Here is a 23426-nt window from a genome sequence, read left to right as displayed (position 1 = left end):
TACTATATCCCCACAGTGTACCACAGACAAAACCAAAAAACCAACTCACTGCTGTTGAGTCACCCCATGTGTTACAGAGCAGAACTGCTGGTAGATTCTTTTCCCCCATGATTTTTATGGAACTAGATCGCCAGGCCCTTTCTTTCACAGAGCTGCTGGGTGGGTTTGAACCACCAGCCTTTAGGTTAGGATTCGATTGCAATCTGCTTGCACCACCAAAGGACCTTGTACCATGGATGGGAGATTAAATTTGATCTGCCACAAAACTGAGTCTGTAGTTCTATATGGAACTAATTTTCACTGTATTCAGAAGTGTATGTCAGCAGGTACAGGCTTGAACTGAAACAGAAGACGGGAGTCAAGAAAGAGAGCACAACTGGACCTCTTCATACTTCACAGTCATCTTTTCCCCTGTGGCTTTATTTGTTTCTCCCCGGGAAAGAAAATAAAAGACTAAGCAATATACAACCACACCTGTGGGCTGGAGGGAGGGGTGATGAGGGTAAAATGGAGCAGAAAGAGCTGCTGGTCAAGTAGAAATCTTTCTAGATGCACTGAAGGAAATGTAGCTCATCTTCACGTAGGAGACGCTGTCATGGGAAACTTTTCATGGGGGATTTGAAGGATCCAATGGCTCTCTAGTATCCCAGGAATTTTCTTTCACAGATGGTAGTTTAATATGCATCATTCATGCTGAATGAAAAATGAGAGATTATAAATTAAATTAAATTAAATTAAATTAAATTAAATTAAGGAGTTTAAAAATTAAAGTGTTAATAGTAAAGATAAATATTCACTAAAGGTGAGGAGTGAAGGAATTGTTTTTCCGTTGGGTTGGACAAGATATGGGGCATGTGCTAAGGCAAAGGAATGGGAAGAGAACCCTAGAATAAGGCTGCTCACACTCTCAGGTGCAAACCACCCAGGGATCGCATGAAAATGCAGACTCTGATTCAGTGGGTTTGGGCTTGGGGACAGGGCTGAGATTCTGCATTTCTAACAAGCTCCCCCGTGATCTTTATGTTTATGTTGCTAGTCCACAGACTTCACTTTGAGAAATCTTTCAAGTACAGGATTTGCCTCCAGATCTAATGGCTTTGAAGGACATTTTAGGTAGATTTTGACCAGTGGAAAGCCAGAAATATAAACAAAAACATGCTCAAATGGGAAGAGAAATTAGTGAAAATCAAAACTCACGAGCAATGGTAATTCTAAAGGCCTGATTTTGATAAGAGAGGATTTCAGGAGATGGTGACAGATTTAGGATCATGAAATAAATGACACTTTCTGTGGCCATTGTCTCATATTCTTGGAAATGATAGGGTAGAACCAACTATGGTATATTTTAATAGCACCTTTCAAAAGGAGAACCAAATTCTGAGACTTGACTCTCATGATGAACTGCCAGGGTAAACCACAGTTCAGCAGCTGCAGAAGTGTTTGCCAATATAGAGAAAAAAAACCTGTTTCAGAAGACCAAATTTCATCTATACCCTCCTCTGAGGTTGGCATCATATCTTCCTGTGTATCTTGGGTGTAGCTTTTACCCTAGCAGAATTTAGACACTAGAAACCAAATGAGATGATAAACAGAACCAGTTTGCAGAAGAGTCAAAATAACCTAGCTAGAGTTGAAACCACAAATGCCCAAGGAGTCAGTCATTCACCAAACAAAAGCTTACACAAGCAAGCACACAGGACTATGGGAATTAGTTCAATTAAAAAAAAAAAAAAAAAACTGACACACGTTATTTAGTGTGATAGTGTTTTTTAACCTTTGGCTTGTTCTAGAAATATGCCCTATTTCTTCCATCCCACCCTTCTCAGTACTATCACACAATGGTTTCAATTTGGAAAAAAAAAAAAAAAAAATCACATTATGTGGGAAGAGGGTATCCAGGACATATAACGCTAACCTGGGAGTCAAGAGTCTTGAGTGTATGGCTTAAGAGCATGATTTCTGGATCCAGATGGGCTCAAATCTCAGTTTTACCATTTATTCAATGATCTAGGGCTAGCTATTCCATTTCTCCGTGCCTCTGTTTCTTTACCTGTAAAGTGGGGATATTAATAGAACCTATCCCACCAGCTTGTAGGCAATAGTTAAGGATTTACAACATGTCAGACAGAACAGTGCACAGCATGGAATAAATGTTCAATAACTATTTCTTATTATCAACTAGCTCTGTCATTAGCTCAGGGCCTCTAAGAAAATTAGTTAGCTCAACTATAAAAAGAATTTGAATGCAGTATCTACCAAGACCCTCTGCAGACCTAAAATTCTATGATTTTATGAATTAATGTTGCCTTGGTCAGTAACTGAGACATGTCCAAAGGCAGCTAGGCACGTAGCTCTTCTTTGCTGGTTCCTTCTAGATCTTATGGTGAAGAATTTCAAGGCCCATGTTGATGGGGCCACCCCTCCCTTCCAACCTCTCTTTCACAGCTCCTCCATACACCTGTGCTTGCTTGTGTAAGCTTTTGTTTGGGGAATGACTGACTCCTTGGGCATTGGTGGTTTCAACTCTAGCTAGGTTATTTTGTGTGGTCTCTAGACAGTTGGACCACTGGCCCCTGAACATCCCTCTCATAGTGCCACCACCGTATCTTTGTTACATCATTTCCCTCCTCTAGGCTGCCTTCCCTGCTTCTCCCCACATGCCTCAGTCCTATCCACCCTTCAAACACCAACCCAGGCTCCACCTGCTATAAAAGGTCTTCCGGATCATCAAGCCAAAATGATCTCTGCTTTTCTCTAGTACGGAAGGCATCAGCCATTACCATACTCCGCCTTGTATTGCTCTAAATTTTTTTCCCGTCTTTCTGTCTTTACTCCCCAACTAAAAAATAATCTTCTGAGGTCAGGAGCAAGGACTTACTCCTCTTGGTGTCCCAGTCAAACTTAGCATCGTTCCAACACAAAGGTGTTTAATAACCAACTGTTGATTGATTCATTGTAAAAATCAGTGAACCATTAAACTTAACATGGCAATTAGCTTAATGTGATAATTAACCTACTGTTAACTTGAGCCTTTTCCTGTCAGCATCTCTTCATGTTCCCCAAGGACATCTAATAACATTTGAATTGATCTGCTTCCATCTAGTGGCAATTAAAACACAGGTGGTTCCTGCTAGGGAATCAGATAACAGCTCTGAGTAGATGGTGCCAGAAAAGACTTCTACTCAATGGATGTGAGCATGAAAGAAATCTTTTTATTTTGTGGGTTTCCTTTCCATAGAAAAAGGAAAGCTAGCCCAGAGAAGGGTCTAAGACCCCAACTACACACTATTAAAGAGATGATAGTGTAATAAAATAGAATTAAAAAAAAAATCTCCTTCGGTCCTGTGCCCCATTCAATCACCCCCTCTCTCCTTTCCTTCAGAGCCAAGCTTTTTGAAAAAGGTGATTACGTGTTCTACCTCTGCTTTCTTCATCCCCACTAGCCTTTGCCACCTAGCTCCTGTCCGCTGAAGATAGCCTCCCCTCTGATACATTTGTTATAAGCATTCCCTTCTTTCCTTAGCACTCAGGAACTCACACTCTCCTCATTGGCCTTCTGCCTCTCTGGCAGCCTATCCTCATTCTCCTTTTCCTTAGCCCGCTTGTCACGCGCTGACATTCCTCATGTCCCACCCTCTCTCCCAGGTCCTCTTCCATCCTCACAATGGACACTCTCCCTGGACGATCATACCTACTCCTTTGGCAGCAGCTACATCCTGTAATGTGAGGGCCCTCACACATCCTTTCCCTGTCCCAAAGTATCCCCTATACTGTGGATGGACCCAGGGACTGTGGATGAGCCATAAATGTGCGAAGCTGAAAGTGTACAAACCGAACCCATGATCCTCACCTCTAAAACTTCTCGTTCTTTTGCGATCCCATCCCAGTAAATGGCTCCCCAGAGCCCAGATCAGAAATGTGGCAACTTCTCGACTGTTCTCTCTCTCTTAGCCACTGAATCACTACATTCTGTTGATTCTGCCTGCTTTTACCTCATGAACCCATCCTCACTGCTCTTTCTCTACACAGGCACCATCAGCTTTAACTTAAATAACGTCAAATGCCTCCAAAACAGTTCTTCTCACCTCCAGTCTCACCCGCCTCCCACATATGCCATGCAGAGTCATTCTCATAAAATGTAAATTTCAGTATGACATTCACCTGCTTAAACCCCTTTAGTGATGCCCCCCAAGATTTCAAGATAAGCCTGTGCTACTTAATATGGCTTATAAATCACTGCATGATCTGGCCTCTGCTGCCTTAATGTTTCTGTTTCTCTTCTGTAGGCTATGCGGCAGCCCACTGGACTACTAAGAGCTGCTCAGTAAGAAGTATCTGGTTGGTTGGTTGTCAAGCACCCAGCCTCCTCAGGGACCATCTCTTTTTGCTACACTATCATTCTTAAAACTTAAAAGCAAGTCCCTAACCCCCCATTTTGCCATCTTCCTTCCTGCCAGATGAGACATTCACTTTCCTACAGTTTCCTATGTCTACACCTCTTCTCAGCGTGTGATTTCCCTAACTGAAGGAATCTGAGCTTCAAGATCAAACCAAAATATTGCCTCTTTGAGGAAGCCCTTGGGCTCCTTGAGTGGCACAAATGGTTAATTACTAGTCAAAAGGTTGGCAGTTCAAACCCACCCAGAGACGCCTTAGAAGAAAGGTCGGTGATCTGCTTCCGAAAGGTCACAGCCTTGAAAATCCCATGGAGTACAGCTCTACTCTGGCACACATGGGTTTGCCGTGAGTTGAAATCCACTGGGGGCAACTAACAACAACAACCTTGTCTACACTTCTGAAGGTCAATGTTCCTCAGGGCAGTAGGTGTTTATGCTCATGTTCTAGGCATGGAGGGTCTGGAGTCTGGAACTGTACCTTCTTCTTAGGGGCTGGAATATGCTAGTTTCTCAATAAATCCTTGTTGAATTCAGTGGTTCATTAATACTGTGTTCAGGTCCTTATGTTCAGCCAGGACAAGGAGAAATACACCACAGTGCTTCCGGGCATCAAAGAAACCCCAGAGACAATTAGAACAGCTCTCCCTGCAAACACTGCCCTTTCCTGCTAGGTATTACTTGTTCACATCTTTATTCAGCTCCACTAGCATTAAAAAACACAGTTTTTAAAGGAAGCTAGTAGATTTATCACTTTATCTGGAAACTTCGTTTGTACAAGCATTTTGAAATGAACATGGTGAACGTGTGTAGCTATAAAAGGAAGTATGTTAAGGAAGGCAGAGAAGGGATCAACAGATGCGGAAAATCCTCTGATAAAATTTACCTTTGTCGAGACTTCTTGCCTGGAAAAAAAAAAAAAGGAAAAGAAAGAGAAGAAAATTAAATGGCATTAGCAAAAAAGACAATTTCAATTTTTTAAAGTAAGAGAGACAGGAGATTGCCACCCTCAAAATCATCTTTTGTAGTTTAACTTGCATTTGTTACGTAGGTCCTATCTATGTCTGTGGGGGTAAAGAGGTTCTAATTCAAACATAAGATACTCAGAACAGACCCATGATGCACACACCTCTCAGGGTTCAGTCCATTCTGTGTGTTGCTCGTTAAGACAGAAGTTGAGGCTGAATGGCCGGGTGGGCAGGGCCAATACGCCCACTCACTTGCTGAACCTTCCTGCCCTGCCATCTGCTCCTGCCTGCCCATTCCTTCCTGAAAGACTTAGCTGTTAAAGCTGTAGGACACATGTCATCATATCCCACCACATCTTCTCTGCAGGAATCCACCAGAATTTATCTCTGGCCTCGGGGGTGGGAACTAGTACCTGGTGGGATTTTATCTTGCAAACACAGTGAAGGCCCTCACTACTTATGCTTCCCATTTTCACTGGCTGCAAGGAAACTCCGAGCCAGACCTGAGGCCCTTTCCTACCGAGTATGCTGGGCTTGGTGACACACATTTTTGTAGCCTAACTTCACTGCTGGGTCAAACTTATTTTCATGTACCCTAAATTTTTATCTTCTTTTTCTTGCATATTTTTAAACTAATTTTCATTTGCTATGCTGAATACATTTTCTAAACTTAGATTCTTTAAAAAAAAAAAAAAAAAAGTATGAGGAGGTAAATAATTAATGAATTACAGAGTTTGGATCCAAAGGAAATAAAAGCAAAAAAAAAAAAAGATCTTCGAGGAGAAAGAGTGATTTGGAGGCAATATACTCAGTGGCTGTAAGTCGGAGCTCCAGACTCATCCAACCAGGTGCAAGTCCTATTTGCCACCTGCAGTGTGTCTTTGAGCAGCTACTTACTCTCTGTGAACCACAATTTCTTCATCTGTAAAAAAGTATAATTGTACCTTCCTCCATGGGTCGATAAAACTCTTAAATAAGAAAATATCTTCTGCGTGTTTAGGCCAGGGTCTAGCACTTAGTGCTCAATTACTGCTTCAAACCTTTAAAGTGTTAGCAATTACTGCTTTAAATCTTTCTTCCAAAATTTAGCCTACTGATGACATGGACCAAATGCGTTTGAGCGGGGAGAACCAAATCCGAATTGATCTCAGGTTCCCTTTGTCTTCCTATAGATATATTTTCTTTTAGGAGCAATGAAACATGTAGTAATAAATGAGCAACACTCTGTTCCTACTGAGAGGGTCTATTTTTGAAAAAAAAGGAACTAGGGAGGCATGTGTTCCGTTTCATGCCCTGTTCTAACCCTGTGTGTCGGCTCGGGTGAAAAATTCTCCCAACTGAGGAAAAAACAGCCTCATTACTTTGAAGGCCAGTGATTTTAGGGATACATCTGGATGGGGCTCTGAGCTCTGACTCTGGCCCCTCTTCATATGGCGTTTTAGCGATTTTGGTCTCTAGCAAGAAGGTCCCTGGGAGATGCAAACGATTTTCGTTCAACCACCAGCCTAAAGGTTTCTTCCATAAAAAAAATGCATCAAGGAATCTGTATGGAACAGTTCTACTCTGTAACACATGGGGTTACCATGAGTCGGAATTGACTGGGCAGCAGTGGGGTTTTTTGTTTTTTGTGGGGGTTTTTTGGCCCATAGCTTCATTGCTATGGTTTCCTCATTTACAAAGCAGGGCCAGTAATAGTGGCTAGTTAGAGAATGATGGTGCTGGGAACACAGAGTGTTTACAGACAAGCCCCTACCCCAGGGGACATGTTTCTGGAGCCCCTCCACGGCAGGGGTCCAGGTACCAATTCAGAAGGTCCATCGAAGGACAGAAGGGACAGGTCAACATTCTGGTCATTATTTTGACTGCTATGCTCTAAATACTGAATTCAACTGTCTCCTCTCTCCTGCTTTCTAAACCCTAAAAGCTGATAGAATTCTCAGAGTACGGGAATACTGCATATATGCAGCCTTGCTGTTTTTGACTTTTATCACTGCGAATGAACCCACCACATTTTGCATTAGAGAAGTTATGGGGAGTTAGCCTGGGAACTAATCACCTTTTCCAACATTGCCTCCACAGGAAAAATAGTCTTCACGTTTCAAAGAACCCACTTAAAAACTAAAATTTTTGGACCACAAAGTCATTTATGAGTTGGAGAAGATCATGATGGAAGATATTGCACAAGAAAAACTATTTAAATGTTACGATAAGATGCCCTGACTTGTGGGGCTTCTGTTCTCTGTTGGCATAACCGTGACTTGCCTAACTGCCCGTTATCTGTTTCCTGTTTGCCCCACACCGATTCCCACAGCAGGGCATGCATGTTTTCAAGTTATCAGTTTGAGATCTTGTACAGAAATGACTCTAAGGTAAAAAATTAAAAAACAAGCTTGCTGCTTTTTCACTGCTGCTCAGAAATCAGGGTTAGTCAGCTAACTCCTTTACCAAATCCACATGGCTTCGATTCTATTCTTCCTCTTCTACAAAAAATTACTAAACTTTGGAATTTGGAGATAAATATCCCCCTTATGAAGGTAACTCACAGTCCCAAAGTCCTTGATGATTATTTAGCTAATAGCCACCTTATCCAGAGTGCAGCATATAATTGCCCACTCTATTTTCTACCCTCTTAGCTCTGCCACCTTCACCCAAAGTAGGAGGAAAGAAAGCCTGACAGGGGTCTGGCTGTAGAGACAGAGGAAAGGCTAATCAACAGTGAGAGAAAAATGTCAATTTTCTTTTCTCAGGTACAGTGCTTAAGAACTGTTGTTGGGTGCTGTGAGTCAATTCTGACTTATAGCGTCATGTGACAGACCTCATGCTCCATAGGGTTTTCTTGGCTGTAATCTTTATGGAAGCAGATCACTAGGTCTTTCTTCCTCAGAGCTGCTGGGTAGGTTTGAACTGCCAACCTTTCAGTTGGTGGAGTGCTTAACCTTTGTACCACCAGAGCTCCTCCTTCAGTACTTAGCACATTATTATAAGATAGAAGGATTCAATCTTGGCAAGCTTCTAACAGCAGAGGCACTCTAACTGCTCAGCGCTCCCAGGGCACAGTTAAAGCCCTCCCGCACAACAGTACTTCTCTTGTTGTTTTTTCTGGGTTGGCTAGAAAGCTAACCGGCCACCCCATTCTTAAATTTAAGGTGAAAGATCCGATCATAGTGGAAGACCATTGAGGATTGCTAGGTAATGTTACTACAATTGCCAGTGCGGGTGGGGAGCAGCCTTAATACCATCTTCAGTGATTGGACCCACACTAATTTGGTGGAAGTGAAATGAAAATCCTCATCAACCGATCCCGTAAAAGGCAGGACAGGGCAGTTGATTAGGAGTTGTTTTGAGGTCATCCATGGACCCTGAACTTGAGGCATTAATGTCTTAAAACTGCCTAATGTACATGGATTTCACCCTATTGAATGTTTCTGCTGGATGTGTGCTGCCAGATGCGACAGTGCACACCCAACCCCTGCCAGAAACCACGGGTCCTCCCAGTGGGCAGGTTGGTCCCACTTCAGGACTCAGATACACTCAGGAGCCAGGCAAGGGAAGGGATGCTGCTGTTCTTCTCTGGTGACTATCCTGGGAAGCAGACATTAGCCTCTCAAGGCAGCCCCCCTCCTTCCCTTTTCTTCTATGGCCCAGGGTGGAAGGAAAGGTGAGTATCTGGTACACTGATGAGAGCTCACGGCCTTGGTGAATAGGCACGGTGAAAACACATGGGATTTCTTTCCGTACCAATGCAAATCCCACATGTCAGGAGCCAGACACATACATGGCTCTTGAAGAGGTCAGGTATTTGGAACCAGTGCCTTGATAACCATAGTGGACTTTAGATTCACTCCCTAGTGGAATTGTAGTAGTGAAATCAAAGGCATGCGGGCTTTTAGAGGACAGGGGCTGTGCATTCCTTTTTCAGAATTAATGAAGAGGTAAAGAACAATTAGAACATCTGATTTATTGCAGTTATCACCTTAGCCAGGTGCCTCGAACATAGTAGATATTTTTAAATGATCTTTGAATGAGAAGTCGTGGTTAAGAGCTCAGCTGCTAACCAAAAGGTCAGTAGTTTGAATCCACTAGCTGCTCCTTGGAAGCCCTATGGGACAGCTCTACTCTGTCCTGTAGGGTGGCTATGAGTCAGAATCGACTTGACAGTAAATTTTGTGTGTGTGTATTTTAATCAAGGCGTGTGCTGAGCTGCTACACATGTCTCCAGGGACTGATGTCTACAGAACATAAAGCTTGGCCTCCTGCTTCAGCTGAATCTATCACACTGAATTTCCTGCGGGTTTCTACATTTTTTTCACTTTAAAGGTGTATTCTTTTCATATGAAGTTAAACTCACATACCTTTTTTTAGTCTTCTTGCCAGCCAAATGATAAATGCCAGCCCAGAGAATGCAGTAACCATGACTGCCACCGGAATGAAGAGAGGGTTATAATCACCCTCCTTGATCTTGGAGATACTCCTATCTAATTCTGAAAGAGAGATCAGCAGGACACATAGCATTATTTCTTAAGTGCCATCTCATGATATTCGACTTTTCTCCTCCTTAGATCTCCCAAGCATTGCTCATTTGGCGCCATTTGACAGATGAGAAAATTGGCCTGGGAAGGCCCCTGATGAGCCTGTGCCAAGGACAAAGACTGAGCCAGTCTCTCTAGCCGAATACCTATACAACATGGATCCCAAGGTTTGTGATTGATGGAATTTTTGGAAGATGTACCTACAATTCTTGGCAAGAAGTGGTCCTCGCTGCATGTAGTTCCCTGGCCTTGTGCAATGGTTGGGACTCTAAAATACAGCAAAGAGCTAAAAGGCCTGATACAACTTCAGGAAAAATAAGAGTCAGTAACCTGAACCACGTAACTTGTCAGTCAAAGGAAAATATGAATGTTTTATTTTAAAGCAGCTGTGCAAATAACATGCAGTTGTTGTTTACAACCCAAGGACCTACAAGAATCAGTCTCTCAAATGATGTAGCCCTACTACTTCCCTCCTCTTCTTTGACAGATAAAAAAAAACTTATTTGTCAAATATAAAATACAAAAATTTTTTATTTGACAAATAAGTAAAAAAAACACGTCACAGTCGAGTAAGTTCTGACTCATAGCAACCCTACAGGGCAGAGTAGAACTGCCCCATAGTGTTTCCAAGGAGCAACTGGTGGATTTGAGCTGCCAGCCTTCTGGTTAGCTGCTGGCTCTTAACCACTGGGTTGCCAGGGCTCCATAAATAAGTAAAACAATAAATTTACATATCTCTTGAAAGTATAGACTAAGTGCATTTGACGGACTTTATTGAAAAAAAAAGTCAATATGAAAAACCCACAAAATCTGTCTTCTGACCCCATTCAATTGAAGGAACCTACTTTTGCATGTTGGCACGGGGCCTATGTTCCTTATTCTTCACGTTACCTTGGTGGTCCTTTTAAGTTGCTTCTATCCCTGCACGCAAACATGTAATGCAGGAGAGGCTCAAGATCCCAGAGGTTTCAGTCCAAAGGCACTTACTGGCTGGATGAGGAAATGGATATTCCAAACTAAGCCCGTTGCTGTTTAGTCAATTGTGACTATTCGTGGCACAAATGGTTTGCACTCAACCACTAACCTAAAGGTTGGTGGTTTGAACCCACCCAGTGGTAAAAAAAAAAAAAAAAAAAATTTTTTTTTTTTTTTTTTTTTTTACCAGTGGTATTACAGAATAAAGGCCTAGCAATCTGCTTCCATAAAGATTGCTGCCAAAGAAACCCTATGGAGCAGTTCTACTCTTTAACACATGGGGTCACCATGTCAAATAGATATTAACCAGTTTTAAAAGGAAATATCCTTGATAACACTGATATAAAACCCTCTTCTAACAACACTGATGCCACCTCTCTGCTCCCACAATCTACTCCCTGGCCCAGGATCAAAAAGAGATCAGCTTCTCTGATAGTCTCTAAAGATCTTACCATTTAAAGGCTTTTGCCTTGGCTGCAGAAGTCTCAAGAGAGGGCTCAAGTAGCTTTTTTTTCATATGCGAATTTTTTTGTAGTAAATACATATGCAATGAATCGTTTTCCATTTCAATATGCACACTGACAGGAAGACAGTGTACAAGGATGAGGAAGACACAGTCCTTCTCTTGCAAAGACAGAGTTGGGAAGCATTAACAAAAACCAAACCAAACCCAGTGCCGTAGAGTCGATTCCGACTCATAGCGACCCTATAGGACAGAGTAGAACTGCCCACAGAGTTCCCAAGGAGCACCTGGTGGATTTGAACGGCCAACCCTTTGGTTAGCAGCTGTAGCACTTAACCACTACACCACCAGGGTTTCCTGGGAGGCATTAGCTTAACATAATTGAGAAATATACACTATTTGGGGAATTAGTGGTCATTTCAATGGGATAACAGAGAAGTCAGGTTGTAGCAGAATAGAAGAAAAAATAAGAAGTGAAGTGGTAAAGACAGTGGGTTTAGATTTTAAGAGATAAGATGTGAAGAGTTGAGAATTGGCCAAAAAAAGAGAAAGGAATGGCCATCACTGAAGGAGCAGCATGAACAGTCTTGACAGTAAGTTAATGAGTATAAATTCATATTTAAGCCACATACATTTAGCAAAACAAAATTCAAATGTTAAATAGATCCTTCCAGACCATCACTCATCCATCACTTCCACCTTTATGTCTACAGTGTTTCTGACCAAACTTACTCACTCTGACATATTGGACTAGGGCTGGACCAGATTCCAGATGATCCACAAATAGTTTCTTTCTCCCCGATCAACTCAGTTCCCTCTGAGCAGCTGAAGGTGCATGTGGAGGTAAAGCTGAAGGTGGCCAGGGTGTGACTACAGTTCATGGTCCCCAAGTCAGGTGCTGCTAGCGGCTCACACTGAATCACTTCAGTGAGAGACAAAAACAAAAAATCAGTATTTCTGAGTAGACACCCTCCTTGACCAAACGTTTTTTGCCAAAATGCCTAATTCATCTGTGGAACCATTCACATGAACCTTCCAGTAATTCCTTCTGCTAATGCTTCCAGACCTTATTTTCTTGAGAATGATGGGGGATGGTGAGATGGAGTTGAAGCCGAGAGAGCATCAAAGCCTGAGGGGTGGAGGGAGGGGCCGCTCCAGGCTGCTATTTCAGCCGTGGTGGGTCTCTAAGGGCATGTCAGGTCACTGGGCCTCTGCTCCAGATCTCTTAGGCAACATTCTCAGAGAACATGGAGAATCTGCACCCTTTCACACATTCTTGAAATCTACCAACGTAGGTTTGAAAAACACCCCAACTGTCTAAAACATGTCACTCAACTTCTATAAAATTCAGCAGGTTGAATTAGTTCTATGAGTTAAATAAAGGATTTTGATAGTTCTTTTGAAAATCAAACCATTTAAACTGGTGAGTCAAGAGTTTGAGTGTAGAAGGTGTAATCAAATCTTCAAAAGTGCAGTTTTCTCCCATACAGGAGTAAACTTTTTTTTAAGAAGGAAAAAAACAAACACACATATTTCAAATGAAAAAAAAAAAAAAAGATTAAAGGATGCATTTTTGTTTCTCAAAGCAGTTGTTATTCTGCAGAGAGTTTGCAGAGGGGGAAAGTAAAAGATGGTTTCAAGAATCAAACAAATAAAACAATCAAAGAAGTTCTCTGTTCCCTGAGGAGGAAACTGGTTGGTGTTAAGTAGGACACCACATAAAGTAGGTATTATTGAGAGGAGAAGGAAGCCAAAGTTAAACAAATTCAGCAAGACTGATTATGTATGCCATGGCAATAAAACAAGAAAAGAAAAAATACAGCTTGACCTTGCTGCACTGCTGTAACTGTGTACACTGCGAGATAGCTTCAGAGGTAACAGCATATTTGCTGGCTATTTTTTGTTTGGGGTTTTCTTTCTAATTTTGATAACAATAACCCCTTTGGGAAGCATCAGATTATAATCTAATTTAGGTTAAATTATGGTCCAGAAGAGTAGACAGACTTCTTAGCCAGACTCTGCCGTGTTTTCTCAGCCTATAAACCCAGGACCTCCATTACAAAGCCTCTAGTCTGAACAGTTACTCACCTTGACAGGATGGTTCCAGAGATGACCAGTTTCCAAATGCTCCACAAGTAGTTTCTTCAATCCCAATTAAGTTTGTTCCCTCAGAGCAATTGAAGATACACTGTGAGCTGAAGCTGAAGTCTCCTAAAGGGTGAGTACAGGCCATGATACCCAGCTCTGGAGCCTCCAACGGCTTACACTGAACCACTTCAATGAGAAAAAAAATAGTCTCAGGTGGTGCTAAGAGGACCTGATACCTGGGTTTGAATCCTAGCTCTGCCACTTGATAACCATGTGTCTGTAGGCAAGGCTACTTAACCTCTCCAGCTTCAATTTCTTCATCTATAAAAGAAAGATAATGATAATGGTATCAGCTTCATATCATTGGTGTGGCAGTGGAAGGATTTAATGCAAGTCAAGGGCTTAGAACACAGCCTAGCTCATAGGAATCCTAATGAAACCTGAGCTAGTCTTATTCTTATCTTTGGTTTTTTCTGAGGAAAGAATTCTTAAACTCAGGTAGGTTTGCATGGGAATGACCAGCTCGGCCCTGGAAATAACTATCATAGTGGAACTCTTAAGTATGCTAGAATATGGAGAGTATGGAGAAAGAGTGGCTCTTTAATCAGTCTTCTTTACAAGGGAATAAGACACAGCCTCAGCAAGCATCTTGGCCTCGATTCTATTTCACCCTCTCTAAGGAAACCCTGAAACCCTGGTGCCGTAGTGGTTAAGTGCTATGGCTGTTAACCAAGAGGTTGGCAGTTTGGATCTGCCAGGTGCTCCTTGGAAACTCTATGGGGCAGTTCTACTCTGTCCTATAGGGTCACTATGAGTCGGAATTGACTTGACGGCAGTGGGTTTTTTTTTTTTTTAAGTCAGTTTTGGAAATTTGGCTCTTCCGATTTGGACAACTCTCTCCAGAAACTATATTAATTGTCTTTCTTTAATTTGTGGTGCAGTAGATCAAATTAAGACTTGGAAATTAGTCTTTGAGTGTTAGAGCTTGCCATGCTATTTGGGCAAATATTCTAACAATTGTGTTTTATTTTTTATCTACCGAATTTTAGCCATTGTTCTGATCTTGCTCTTCAGGTTTCAGTGAAGAAGGAACTCTAGGAATTAGAAGAATTTTGATATTTTCCACCTACGGTACAAGTCCAAATTAATGTAGATTACATTGTCCAACTCAATTCAGGCCCACACATATATACGCCTGATACATTCCAGGCATAATGCTGAGTCCTACAGATGCAATGATAAACAGGACACTTACTGACTTCAAGGAACCATCAGTCTACCAGGGCAGACAGACAGGTGGCTTCAACCAAAGTGGGATGAATAAGAAAGAAATACATGAAACTATGGGAAAACAGAATAGGGACACTTAGCCTGACTTGGGGTCCAATGAAAACTTTCCAGAAGAAATGGTCCCTGAAGTATGGCTTAAAGATGAACAAGTATGTTAGCCATGTGAAAAATGAGAGAGAAGGCCAAAAGCAAAGTCAATGAGATGCAATGCAGCATATAATAAATGTAGAGAACTATAAGCAGTTTGATGTTGCTAGAGAGAAAGGAGTTAGGGAATGATGTGATACAAGTTTAGGGAGAAAGAAGACAAGACAAAATGCTCTTATATGTTTTCATTGATTTATTGAGTACCTACTATATGTCAGGCATTACTCTTGGCCTTGAGGAGCTTAGATTTCATCTTATAGGACAAATGACTGTTAGAAATTAAAAGATGGAAGGTCACATTTGTATGGTGGTGTTTGTTGTTCATTGATCAGTCTTCCTGCAGTATGAATAATGTGTTTGAGGAAACAAATTTAAAGTTGTGGAACAGCTAGAAAACTACTGCAATAGTCCAGGAGAAAGATAATGAGGGCAAGAGTAGCAGAGCTGGCAAGTAGCAGAAAATTTAGAATAAGCTGTAAAATTAGTAGTATGGTGCCTCACATAAACGTAAGTAAGTCTCACACCAGGGTGTCCGTGTAAACGGTGGTACCAAATACTGAGGTAAGGAATACAACAAGCAAAGATGGTTGGAGACAATTTATTTTACAAAGTCTTTCAGGCATCCTGAAGGATATTTTTAGCATATTTGGAGTTCAGATCTAGAGACACAGGCTTGTTAGTCTTAAACTCACATAGATTTGTGAGTTCACTAGAATTGGTAAGTTTGACTAAATGGGGCATGTGGAGTCAGAAGAGCAATAGACAACACACAGAAGCTGAGAAATAACAATAGTTAATAGGGTTGGGTAAGTACCCACAAAGAAACCGTAGAAAACAAGTAGAAAAACCACCGGGGGGCGGGGGAGGGGTAATATGACAGAAGTTAAGACAAAAAAAGAAGGAAATGTTCAAAAAAGAAGTGAAATGGGTACGCCAACGAAACAGAGATTAAAAAAAAAAAAAGTCCACAACTGGGGTGAAGGTAAAGTATGGCTAGGAGTCATGGTTCAGGGATGGAGTGAATTGAGTTAGAGCTATTCCAGTAGTTGACATTTAAATTCATATTGACTTTCTTTATCTATTCTTTAAAAACATTGCTTTTTTCTTTTTATAATTTTCTGTTTTGTGCATCAGATACTTCACATGTAGTTTTGAAACCTGACTAGTATCAATCAAAGTAATTGATGTTTCTTTCAGTAGTGAGTTGACTGGGTCAAAGACTCCATGACTTTGAAACTGTGTATTTTCTCCTTTACGTTTCCACCAAGACAACTCTCAATCATAACAATCGAGTCCTAATGATTCTCCATCTTCCCCCTCTCTGCTTTCCAATGCGCCTTATGCACTTCTAGGAAAGTTGCCCTAAAAGCAGGTGTTAAGACATGGAGGAGCCTCGCATTGTCAAATACAGGCCAGATTTCTTCATTAAGAAGTCTCCAGTCTCCCCAAGCTTATTCCAGCTTATCTTACTTTCCATCTAACTCAATTATGAGCATATATAATGCCCGCTAGCTAACTGTAAACCCTTTAAGGGCAGAATCTATATTAGATTTGTCTTTGTATCTCCTGAAATACCCATCCCAAAGTAAGTTTGTTGAATTTACTATTATATATCTCTAACATATACCATGTACCATTATGTGAAATTTTCTTTTTGATGAAATGTTCACATAATGGTATATGTAATGTACCTGTAATGACTTTGAAGGCTATACAGAAGAAAAAAAAAGCAAGATTATCTTCTGGGTAATTTACACTTTGTTATAGATTGAATTGTGTCCCTCTAAAATACATGCTGAATTCCTGGCCCTTGTGTCTGTGCATGTGATCCTGTTTGGAAATAGGTTTTTCTTTTGTTATGTTAACGAGGCCATATCAGCATAGGGCAAATCCTAATCCTAATCACTTCTGAATTATAAAAAGACCAGAATAGACACAGAGACACACACAGGGGGAAGACAGACACCAAAGAATACCAAGGATCACTAGTAGACACCACAAACTAGGGGAGAAGCTCACAAATGGAATCTACACAACTGAGACCCCGATTTGAACTTTTAGCTTCCAGAACTGAGAAAATAAATTTCTGTTCTTATAAGCTACCCAATTTGTGGTAATTCTGTTACAGCAGCACTAGATAAATAAGACACTCTCCTAATGACAAATAGTATGGTTTACTTCAGACTCTAGAGTTCTAATTAATCCAACAAGCTTGTGAGATTGTGAGCTCCTCAAGAGCAGGAAACTACCAACTCTGATTCATTATTATAACCCTTATTGCATTTATTCCAACACCATATTCTTTTTGGGTGCTCAGAAAGACTTGTTAAAAAGTGAATTGATACTTCATGCTAAATTTTATGGATTGAATTGTGTATGTTAACTTGTCTAGGCCGTGATTCCCAGTATTGTGTGGTTATCCGCCATTTTGTGATCTGATGTAATTATCCTATGTGTCATAAATCCTAACCTCTATGATGTCAATGAGGCAGGATTAGAGGTAGTTATGTTAATGAGGCAGGACACAATCTCCAGAATTCGGTTGTATCTTGAGTCAATCTCTTTTGAGATATAAAAGAGAGAAGTGAGCAGAGTGAAGAGGGACCTGATGCCATCAAGAAAGAATCACCAGGAGCAGAGCTCATCCTTTGGATCTGGGGTCTCTGCACTGAAAACCTCCTGGACCAGGGTAAGATTGATGACAAGGACCTTCCCCAAAAGCTGACAGAGAGAGAAAGCCTTCCTCTGGAGCTGGTGCCCTGAATTTGGACTTCTAGCCTCCTGAACTGTGGGAGAATAAACTGTTAAAGCTATCCACTTGTTGTACTTCTGTTAAGTCAGCACTAGGTAACTAAGGCATTGAATTACAAAACCTTTACGGAAAGGTAAAAATATTGTGAAAGTACAGTGTTCTGACTGAAAACTTCCCATTTCTCCGAATGGCTAGTATCATTTCATCCCAACCAACTTCCATAAACTATTATAACCCTTGTGACTCTACACAGGAAGTAACAAAAAAGGAAAGGGGCTTACCAAACTGACACTGGGGCCCATAGTACCCCACATCACAGTTGCAGGTGTAATTATTGATGATTTCCACACATTCTCCGTGGCCGCTGCATGACCAGGGCTGGCAAGAAGCTTTAAGGAAGTCAGAAAAACATTTATTTTAACGAGATTACTTTTAGCACTCCTACTTATTTCTTTAGACATAGATAACTTTTTGTCTTAAACAAATAAGCAAGGTTCTTTTTTATATTCATAGCATTTTTGCATAAAAATCATGCTAAGATTTTTTCTTTATGTAGCATATAACCATAGTCATTAGTTTGCAATTAGAATGAGCTTACAAATAGCAATAGTTTCATTGAAACTCTTGAAATTGCTTTTTATTGTAATAACTAGGTTAAATGAGGCCTTGATCCCAATCATTTCTGCAGTATGCTTGGCAGTCTCTTTCTTTTTAGAAAGTAGTAGGATTAAAAAAAAAAAAAAAAGTCTGAACTTGCTAAAATTAACAGAGTCCAATTTACAGAAGACCAAATTACCTGTCCTTCCTTGTTAAAATATGAATTGGAAAATTCTGTTTTGGAACAGTTATAATGGTTTTTTACAGTTTTCACATACCACAGAGTGCGATGTCTCATCATATAGAATTAGATAGGATTATAAAGAATATATACAGAATTATATAAGGAAGGAAACACGTGGCACCTAACCCATTGCCATCGAGTCATGTGATCTTTACAGAAGCAGGTTACCACATCTTTCTCCCACAGAGCAGCTGATGGGTTGGAACTGCTGAGCTTTCGGTTAGCAGCCAAGCACTTTAACTACTGTGCTACCAGGGCTCCTCATGTGGCACCTAGCCCTCTATATTACAGTGAGGAAACAGGCAATGTGAGTCCAAGACATCAATTCCCTCTTCTCTCTACTTCTGCTCCCCTTCCTTGGTATCAGGGGCACCAGGTATCTCACCCTTCCTCCTTACTTTCCACATGTGCTTATCATTTTGATGTATCTTCAATTAGGGAAATCATTTGGGGGTATAGAGATTAGCCTCAAACACCAAAAATGCTCAGAAATGACATGATTCAAGCTTTCTTAGAGGATGAGAAGTATTTTAGAATGCGTTAACAACTGGTTCTACTCCCCTGCATCCCTGAGTCCCAGTAGCATAGCAGTATGGTCACTCCCTACCTGTATAACAGAGGGCTGTCTTTGCCTTGTGGCAGGCATCATCATTCCACTTCCCTTTGTCTTTGGACCTCTTGATATAGATCTCCACACAGTCCTCCTTGGATTTCTTGTTGTTGGGCTCCCCATCTCCCCAGTTCTCTGCTTCTTCAGTGAGAGACTTGTTGGTTCCCACCCAAGTCCATACCCCGTGTATCTTCCGTATTCCTATCCAGTAGTAAGTAGGTCTGAAGGGAAGCGTATCCCCCAGGTACTCAATTTCCTGCTTGTTTTGTATGGCAATTAAATCTGTGTAATATTTCTGGCAGAACACTCTAGCATTTGCCCAGTTCATGGTCGTTTCAGAATAATGGTAAGTCCAGCAGTGGGTCCCAAGACGCTGCATGAAATCTGAAAGACAACAACTTGAACCATATAGACTCACATAATGTTACAGCCGAAAGAACCAAGGGCTCATCCAAGCGGACCTCCAACTTAGAGATGAGGAAACAGATCCAGAGAGCACACGGGAGCTGCTCGGGGCCTCAGAACCTTTGGTTGCAGATTTGAAGTAGAACTTAAAGACCGTCTGGTTTTATATCGCTCTTACTCATAACTCTATTTTAGATAAATTTGGCAGCTTCCTCAGATTTATTTTCATAAAATATTTTTTTCTCAAAATTCAAGCAACATTTAACCAACCAGTTTTAGAAGCTTGCATTTCTTTTGCCTCGAGGTTGCCGATCATTTAAAACTAATTTAAGTAGCAAAATGAGGACAGGAATAACAACGACATATCTTTAAGTAGTCTCTTTCTGACCAAAAAGATACTATTTACCACAGGAAGCTCTGATTCTGATAAAGCCTCAGTACAGAGCCAAGCCTTATGTATCTAATTGTGTAATTAAAAAAAAAGAACAATTTACAAAAGCAAATGACGTAGGATTCTGAAATTGATTAGATCATGCGCAGCACACAAAGACTCAACCGATGATGTTTAGTGATCATACGTGTGCTTCAAACATGAGGGCTTAGAAGAAAACTAACCAACGCAATGACACAATGACCCCACAGTAACATATACCACTCTCAGCGTGGTATGATTCATGTGAAACGCTAGTATACAGTAAAAGAGTTCAAAGCCATCAACATTTGTTGAGTTTTCACGATGTGTAGGGAAAGTACCAAAGAAATCAGATCCAATTCTTATAGTCTCCTAACATTTACGAGCAAGGAATAACAAAGACAAAGAAAATATAATCATGATCAAATTAAATATATCAGATATGAACAGAGAGCTGGTAAACAGGAACGCTTCATGGATAAAGAACATCATAAAACAAATGTTTCAAACAGATATTTTAAAGGAACATTCCGCTAGAGTGTAAGCTCCAAAAGGGAAGTAATTGCTCTGTTCACGGCCATTGTCTTCGGTGCCCAGAACAGTCCTTGGCACTTCACAGAGACTCAGTCAATACATGTTGGATAAAAAGAATGCTGGGTGCCACAGGCGGACATGGTATAAGGAATGCGTGAGGGGCAGAGTAGTTGTGTTTAGTCAGAGCTGAAAATCCGAGCTACGGAGTAAGAAGACATTAGCTTACTTAGGACATTTGAAAGAAGATTCAAAGGAATTGCTGGAGAGTCTTCAAGAATCAGACAAGAAACTTGTCACATCAACGGGAAAAGGACAAAAAAAAAAAAAAAACCCTATAGGCTATGGCCCCTGCTCTCAAGAAGCTCACAGTTCAGTTGTAGAAATGACATCGGTATACAATAAACCATTAAAAAATAGAAGGCAGAGTGCTAAATGCTTGGTACAGATTGTAAGTGCCTTATTAGATATTTTTTAATAGACTTTATTCCTTCATAATTGGAGATTTTTGAGGGATTATCAGGATTTGGCCTCTGCAGCAAGGCGTGTGGCAAGTAAAGATAGGGGATGGTTGTTAGGGGCCATCAGTCGATCCCGACTCATACTGACCACATGTGTGCAGAACAGAACTGGTCCACCGGGTTTTCAAGGCTGTGACCTTTTGGAAGCAGATCACCAGGCCTGTTTTCTGAGGCACCTCTGGGTGGGTTCAAACCACCAACCTTTTGGCTTGCAATCAGGCGCTTAACCGTTTGCACCTGCCAGGACTCCTAAGATAAGGTTAGGATTCTGGGAAAGTACTGAAGGTAAGGGGGAGAAAACGGACATTCACGGAAAGGGTAGAATTAACAGCTGTCTACCTAGTGATTTTCCTGAGACTATGTACACCCAGTGCTATTTAAGAAAAATGGGCACAAGTGAAAAAGGTTTAGCAATTCCAAGTGTCATAACATACCGCAAGACAGCACCATCCAGACCCACAGCTTGAAGACATTCCACAAGCCCCTCCGAGGGCTCTCACATTCCCACCGAAACACCTGCCAATAAAGTACACGTTGTATTGAAATTTATACTCTTAAACCACAAGTTTCCAGCACCTCAAGGAGGTGCCTACAAGTGTCTTAAAGATCAAAATAAAACACATATGCCAGCTAAGCACATCTGAGGTAAAAGATTTCTCAGACACAATGGGAAAAAGTAGCGTTGAAAATCCGCCTCAAAACCGATCCACTTTTTTCATGTTTTAGTCTCAAGTTGCTGATCATTTTTCCCCCTACTTTCAGTAATTTTTTGGTACCTACTTTTCTGCTGAGCTGTTAGATCAAACTGATATATAATATGTATCTCTTTAAAGTGCTCTTTGGTGCATAACAACCTAATAATGTCTAGATTTAATGTTATAACCTCACACAATTATGCTGGGTCACTGCCTCAAGTACCTAAAAGAATTAGATAGCCAGACACCAGGAAAGAAAAGAGGTTCTTCAATTTTTTTTTTCCAATAAAAAGAAACATATCCTGAGCAACTCAAATATCAAGACCACTAATGTTTTGCACACCTTAAAAACCATAGTTTCTGAAGTGTTATCATTTCTCAGGTAACCACAGCGTCTAGTTGCAAAAGTGCTAATTTCAACAAGATAACACCTCTTCAAGCAAGAATCGCTTCAGAGGCAAAGCCAAGGAGAGGAACTGAGCTTATCCGAGAGCAGAGATTCTAGGACCACCGTGAGACTCTAACCACATTCTCAAGTTATTTTGTTTTTAGCAAAAATGAAATGTGTTACTTCTTGCCCTTTGCCACCTGCCTCTGCAATTCCAAGGAAGAGTTCAGTCTGAGCAGCTGGAACTCTTTTAGGCTGACAGGCTCACCATGGCTTTGCCGGGCGCCTCCCCAGTTCTTCAGCTGAGACTCTCCGCTCAGCAGCAGGGGTCTCTGGTCCTTGACCGAAGGGAGCTGCCTGCACTACACGCAGACTACAGGCTGTGCCGAGTGTCACCAGGAAGGGTTGCTTTCTTTTATCTCTCTATCCAAGCCTCACACCCTCCTCCTCCTCTCCTTCCCCTCCCCTTCCTCCTCCTCTTCTCTCTTCTTTTTCTCCACCCCTTTCTTAGCCTGATGGTGCAGTGGTTAAGAGCTTGCTGCCAACCAAAAGGCCAGCAGTTCAAGTCCACCACCCGCTCCTTGGAAACCCTATGGTTTTGAACCCAGGACATCATTTCTAAAGCCTGTACTCTTGATCATTAAGCTGCACTTCTGGCAGGACCTTGGATGACATGCTGAGGTGAAGACAAAATTAGAGCTGGGGAGACCAGCGAATGCTAACGTGCTTCCCATTCCCTTTGCCGTCAAGACAATTCCGACTCATAGTGACCCTACAGGACAAGAGAATCCCCTCAGTGGCAACTGGTTTTCTTAGCCTGGCCTCTATCACGTACTCTGAGAGAAATGAGTCTCTGAGCTGACCTGGAGGGTGTTCGCTGTTGTTGAGTTTTCCCTTCTTTCTCTCCTACCATCCTTTCCTTTCTTCTTTTTTTCTTCCCTTCCTCTCCACGCCCCCCCCCCCGTTTTTTTCCCTTCTCTCTCACCCTTTCTCTCTCTCTGTCTCACTTTCCTTTTATTTCGATAATCACTGGACTAACTCTTAGCTATCCATGGCAAGGGTCCTGATAACTGCAAACATCACACCATCAACTGTGTCTCAGACAAATGTACAATGCGTGCCAAACTTCAGTAAAGCTCACCATGGGACTTGATTGAATTCCCTTCCTTCTCCTCCCTCTTTCCTTGCTCACCACCTGGTGGTGATTCTTGTTAATGGCACTTCACTTCCTGAGGTAAAGCCCTGAAGAGAGCCAACTAGCTTTCTGCCCTGTAGGGAGCTTGGGGATTTACAAGGTCTTTTATATTGCTGGGGTATAAAGTGTGAGGGAATAAAACTGCGTATGAAATTAAGACACATATGAGGAAGGGCAATGGAAAGGAATTGAGGACTTTGGGGAAGCATAACTGACATGTGA

At 41.4% G+C, this 23426-nt stretch overlaps 1 protein-coding gene across 4 annotated transcripts; it reads right to left on the bottom strand.

Annotated features, from left to right (window-relative positions):
- Window positions 1–382: 382 nt before the first annotated feature.
- On the bottom strand, window positions 383–22413 carry SELL (selectin L). 4 transcript variants are annotated; one of them, XM_010594977.3, is made up of 9 exons: window positions 22278–22411; window positions 21361–21442; window positions 19055–19441; window positions 17888–17995; window positions 13418–13603; window positions 12066–12251; window positions 9715–9843; window positions 5281–5299; window positions 383–693 (listed from the first exon to the last, which is right to left on the bottom strand). In XM_010594977.3, exons 1-9 carry the CDS (start codon window positions 22278–22280, stop codon window positions 675–677), a joined length of 1119 nt encoding a protein of 372 aa, XP_010593279.3. In that variant the 5' UTR covers window positions 22281–22411; the 3' UTR covers window positions 383–674. The 4 variants fall into 4 exon arrangements, with proteins under 4 accessions (XP_010593279.3, XP_023410036.2, XP_064139035.1 ...); XM_023554268.2 differs by lacking the exon at window positions 9715–9843 and having other exon boundaries at window positions 22278–22413; XM_064282965.1 differs by lacking the exon at window positions 5281–5299 and having other exon boundaries at window positions 22278–22412.
- Window positions 22414–23426: the final 1013 nt, after the last annotated feature.

Source organism: Loxodonta africana, chromosome 3 (genome assembly GCF_030014295.1).
Source record: "Loxodonta africana isolate mLoxAfr1 chromosome 3, mLoxAfr1.hap2, whole genome shotgun sequence".
Classification (NCBI taxonomy): domain Eukaryota; kingdom Metazoa; phylum Chordata; class Mammalia; order Proboscidea; family Elephantidae; genus Loxodonta; species Loxodonta africana.
The sequence above is the reverse complement of the archived record's forward strand: the minus strand, read 5'-3'. Positions and strand labels throughout refer to the sequence as shown.

Bases quoted from the DNA above. Each gene is read 5' to 3' on its own strand.
- SELL (XM_010594977.3), bottom strand. The intron at 17,996-19,054 runs GTAGGGAGTGAC...ACTTCCTTAAAG, and splicing joins GACAGCCCTCTGTTATACAG to CTTCTTGCCAGCCCTGGTCA. The intron at 12,252-13,417 runs GTGAGTAACTGT...CTCTCACTGAAG, and splicing joins TCTGGAACCATCCTGTCAAG to TGATTCAGTGTGAGCCGCTA.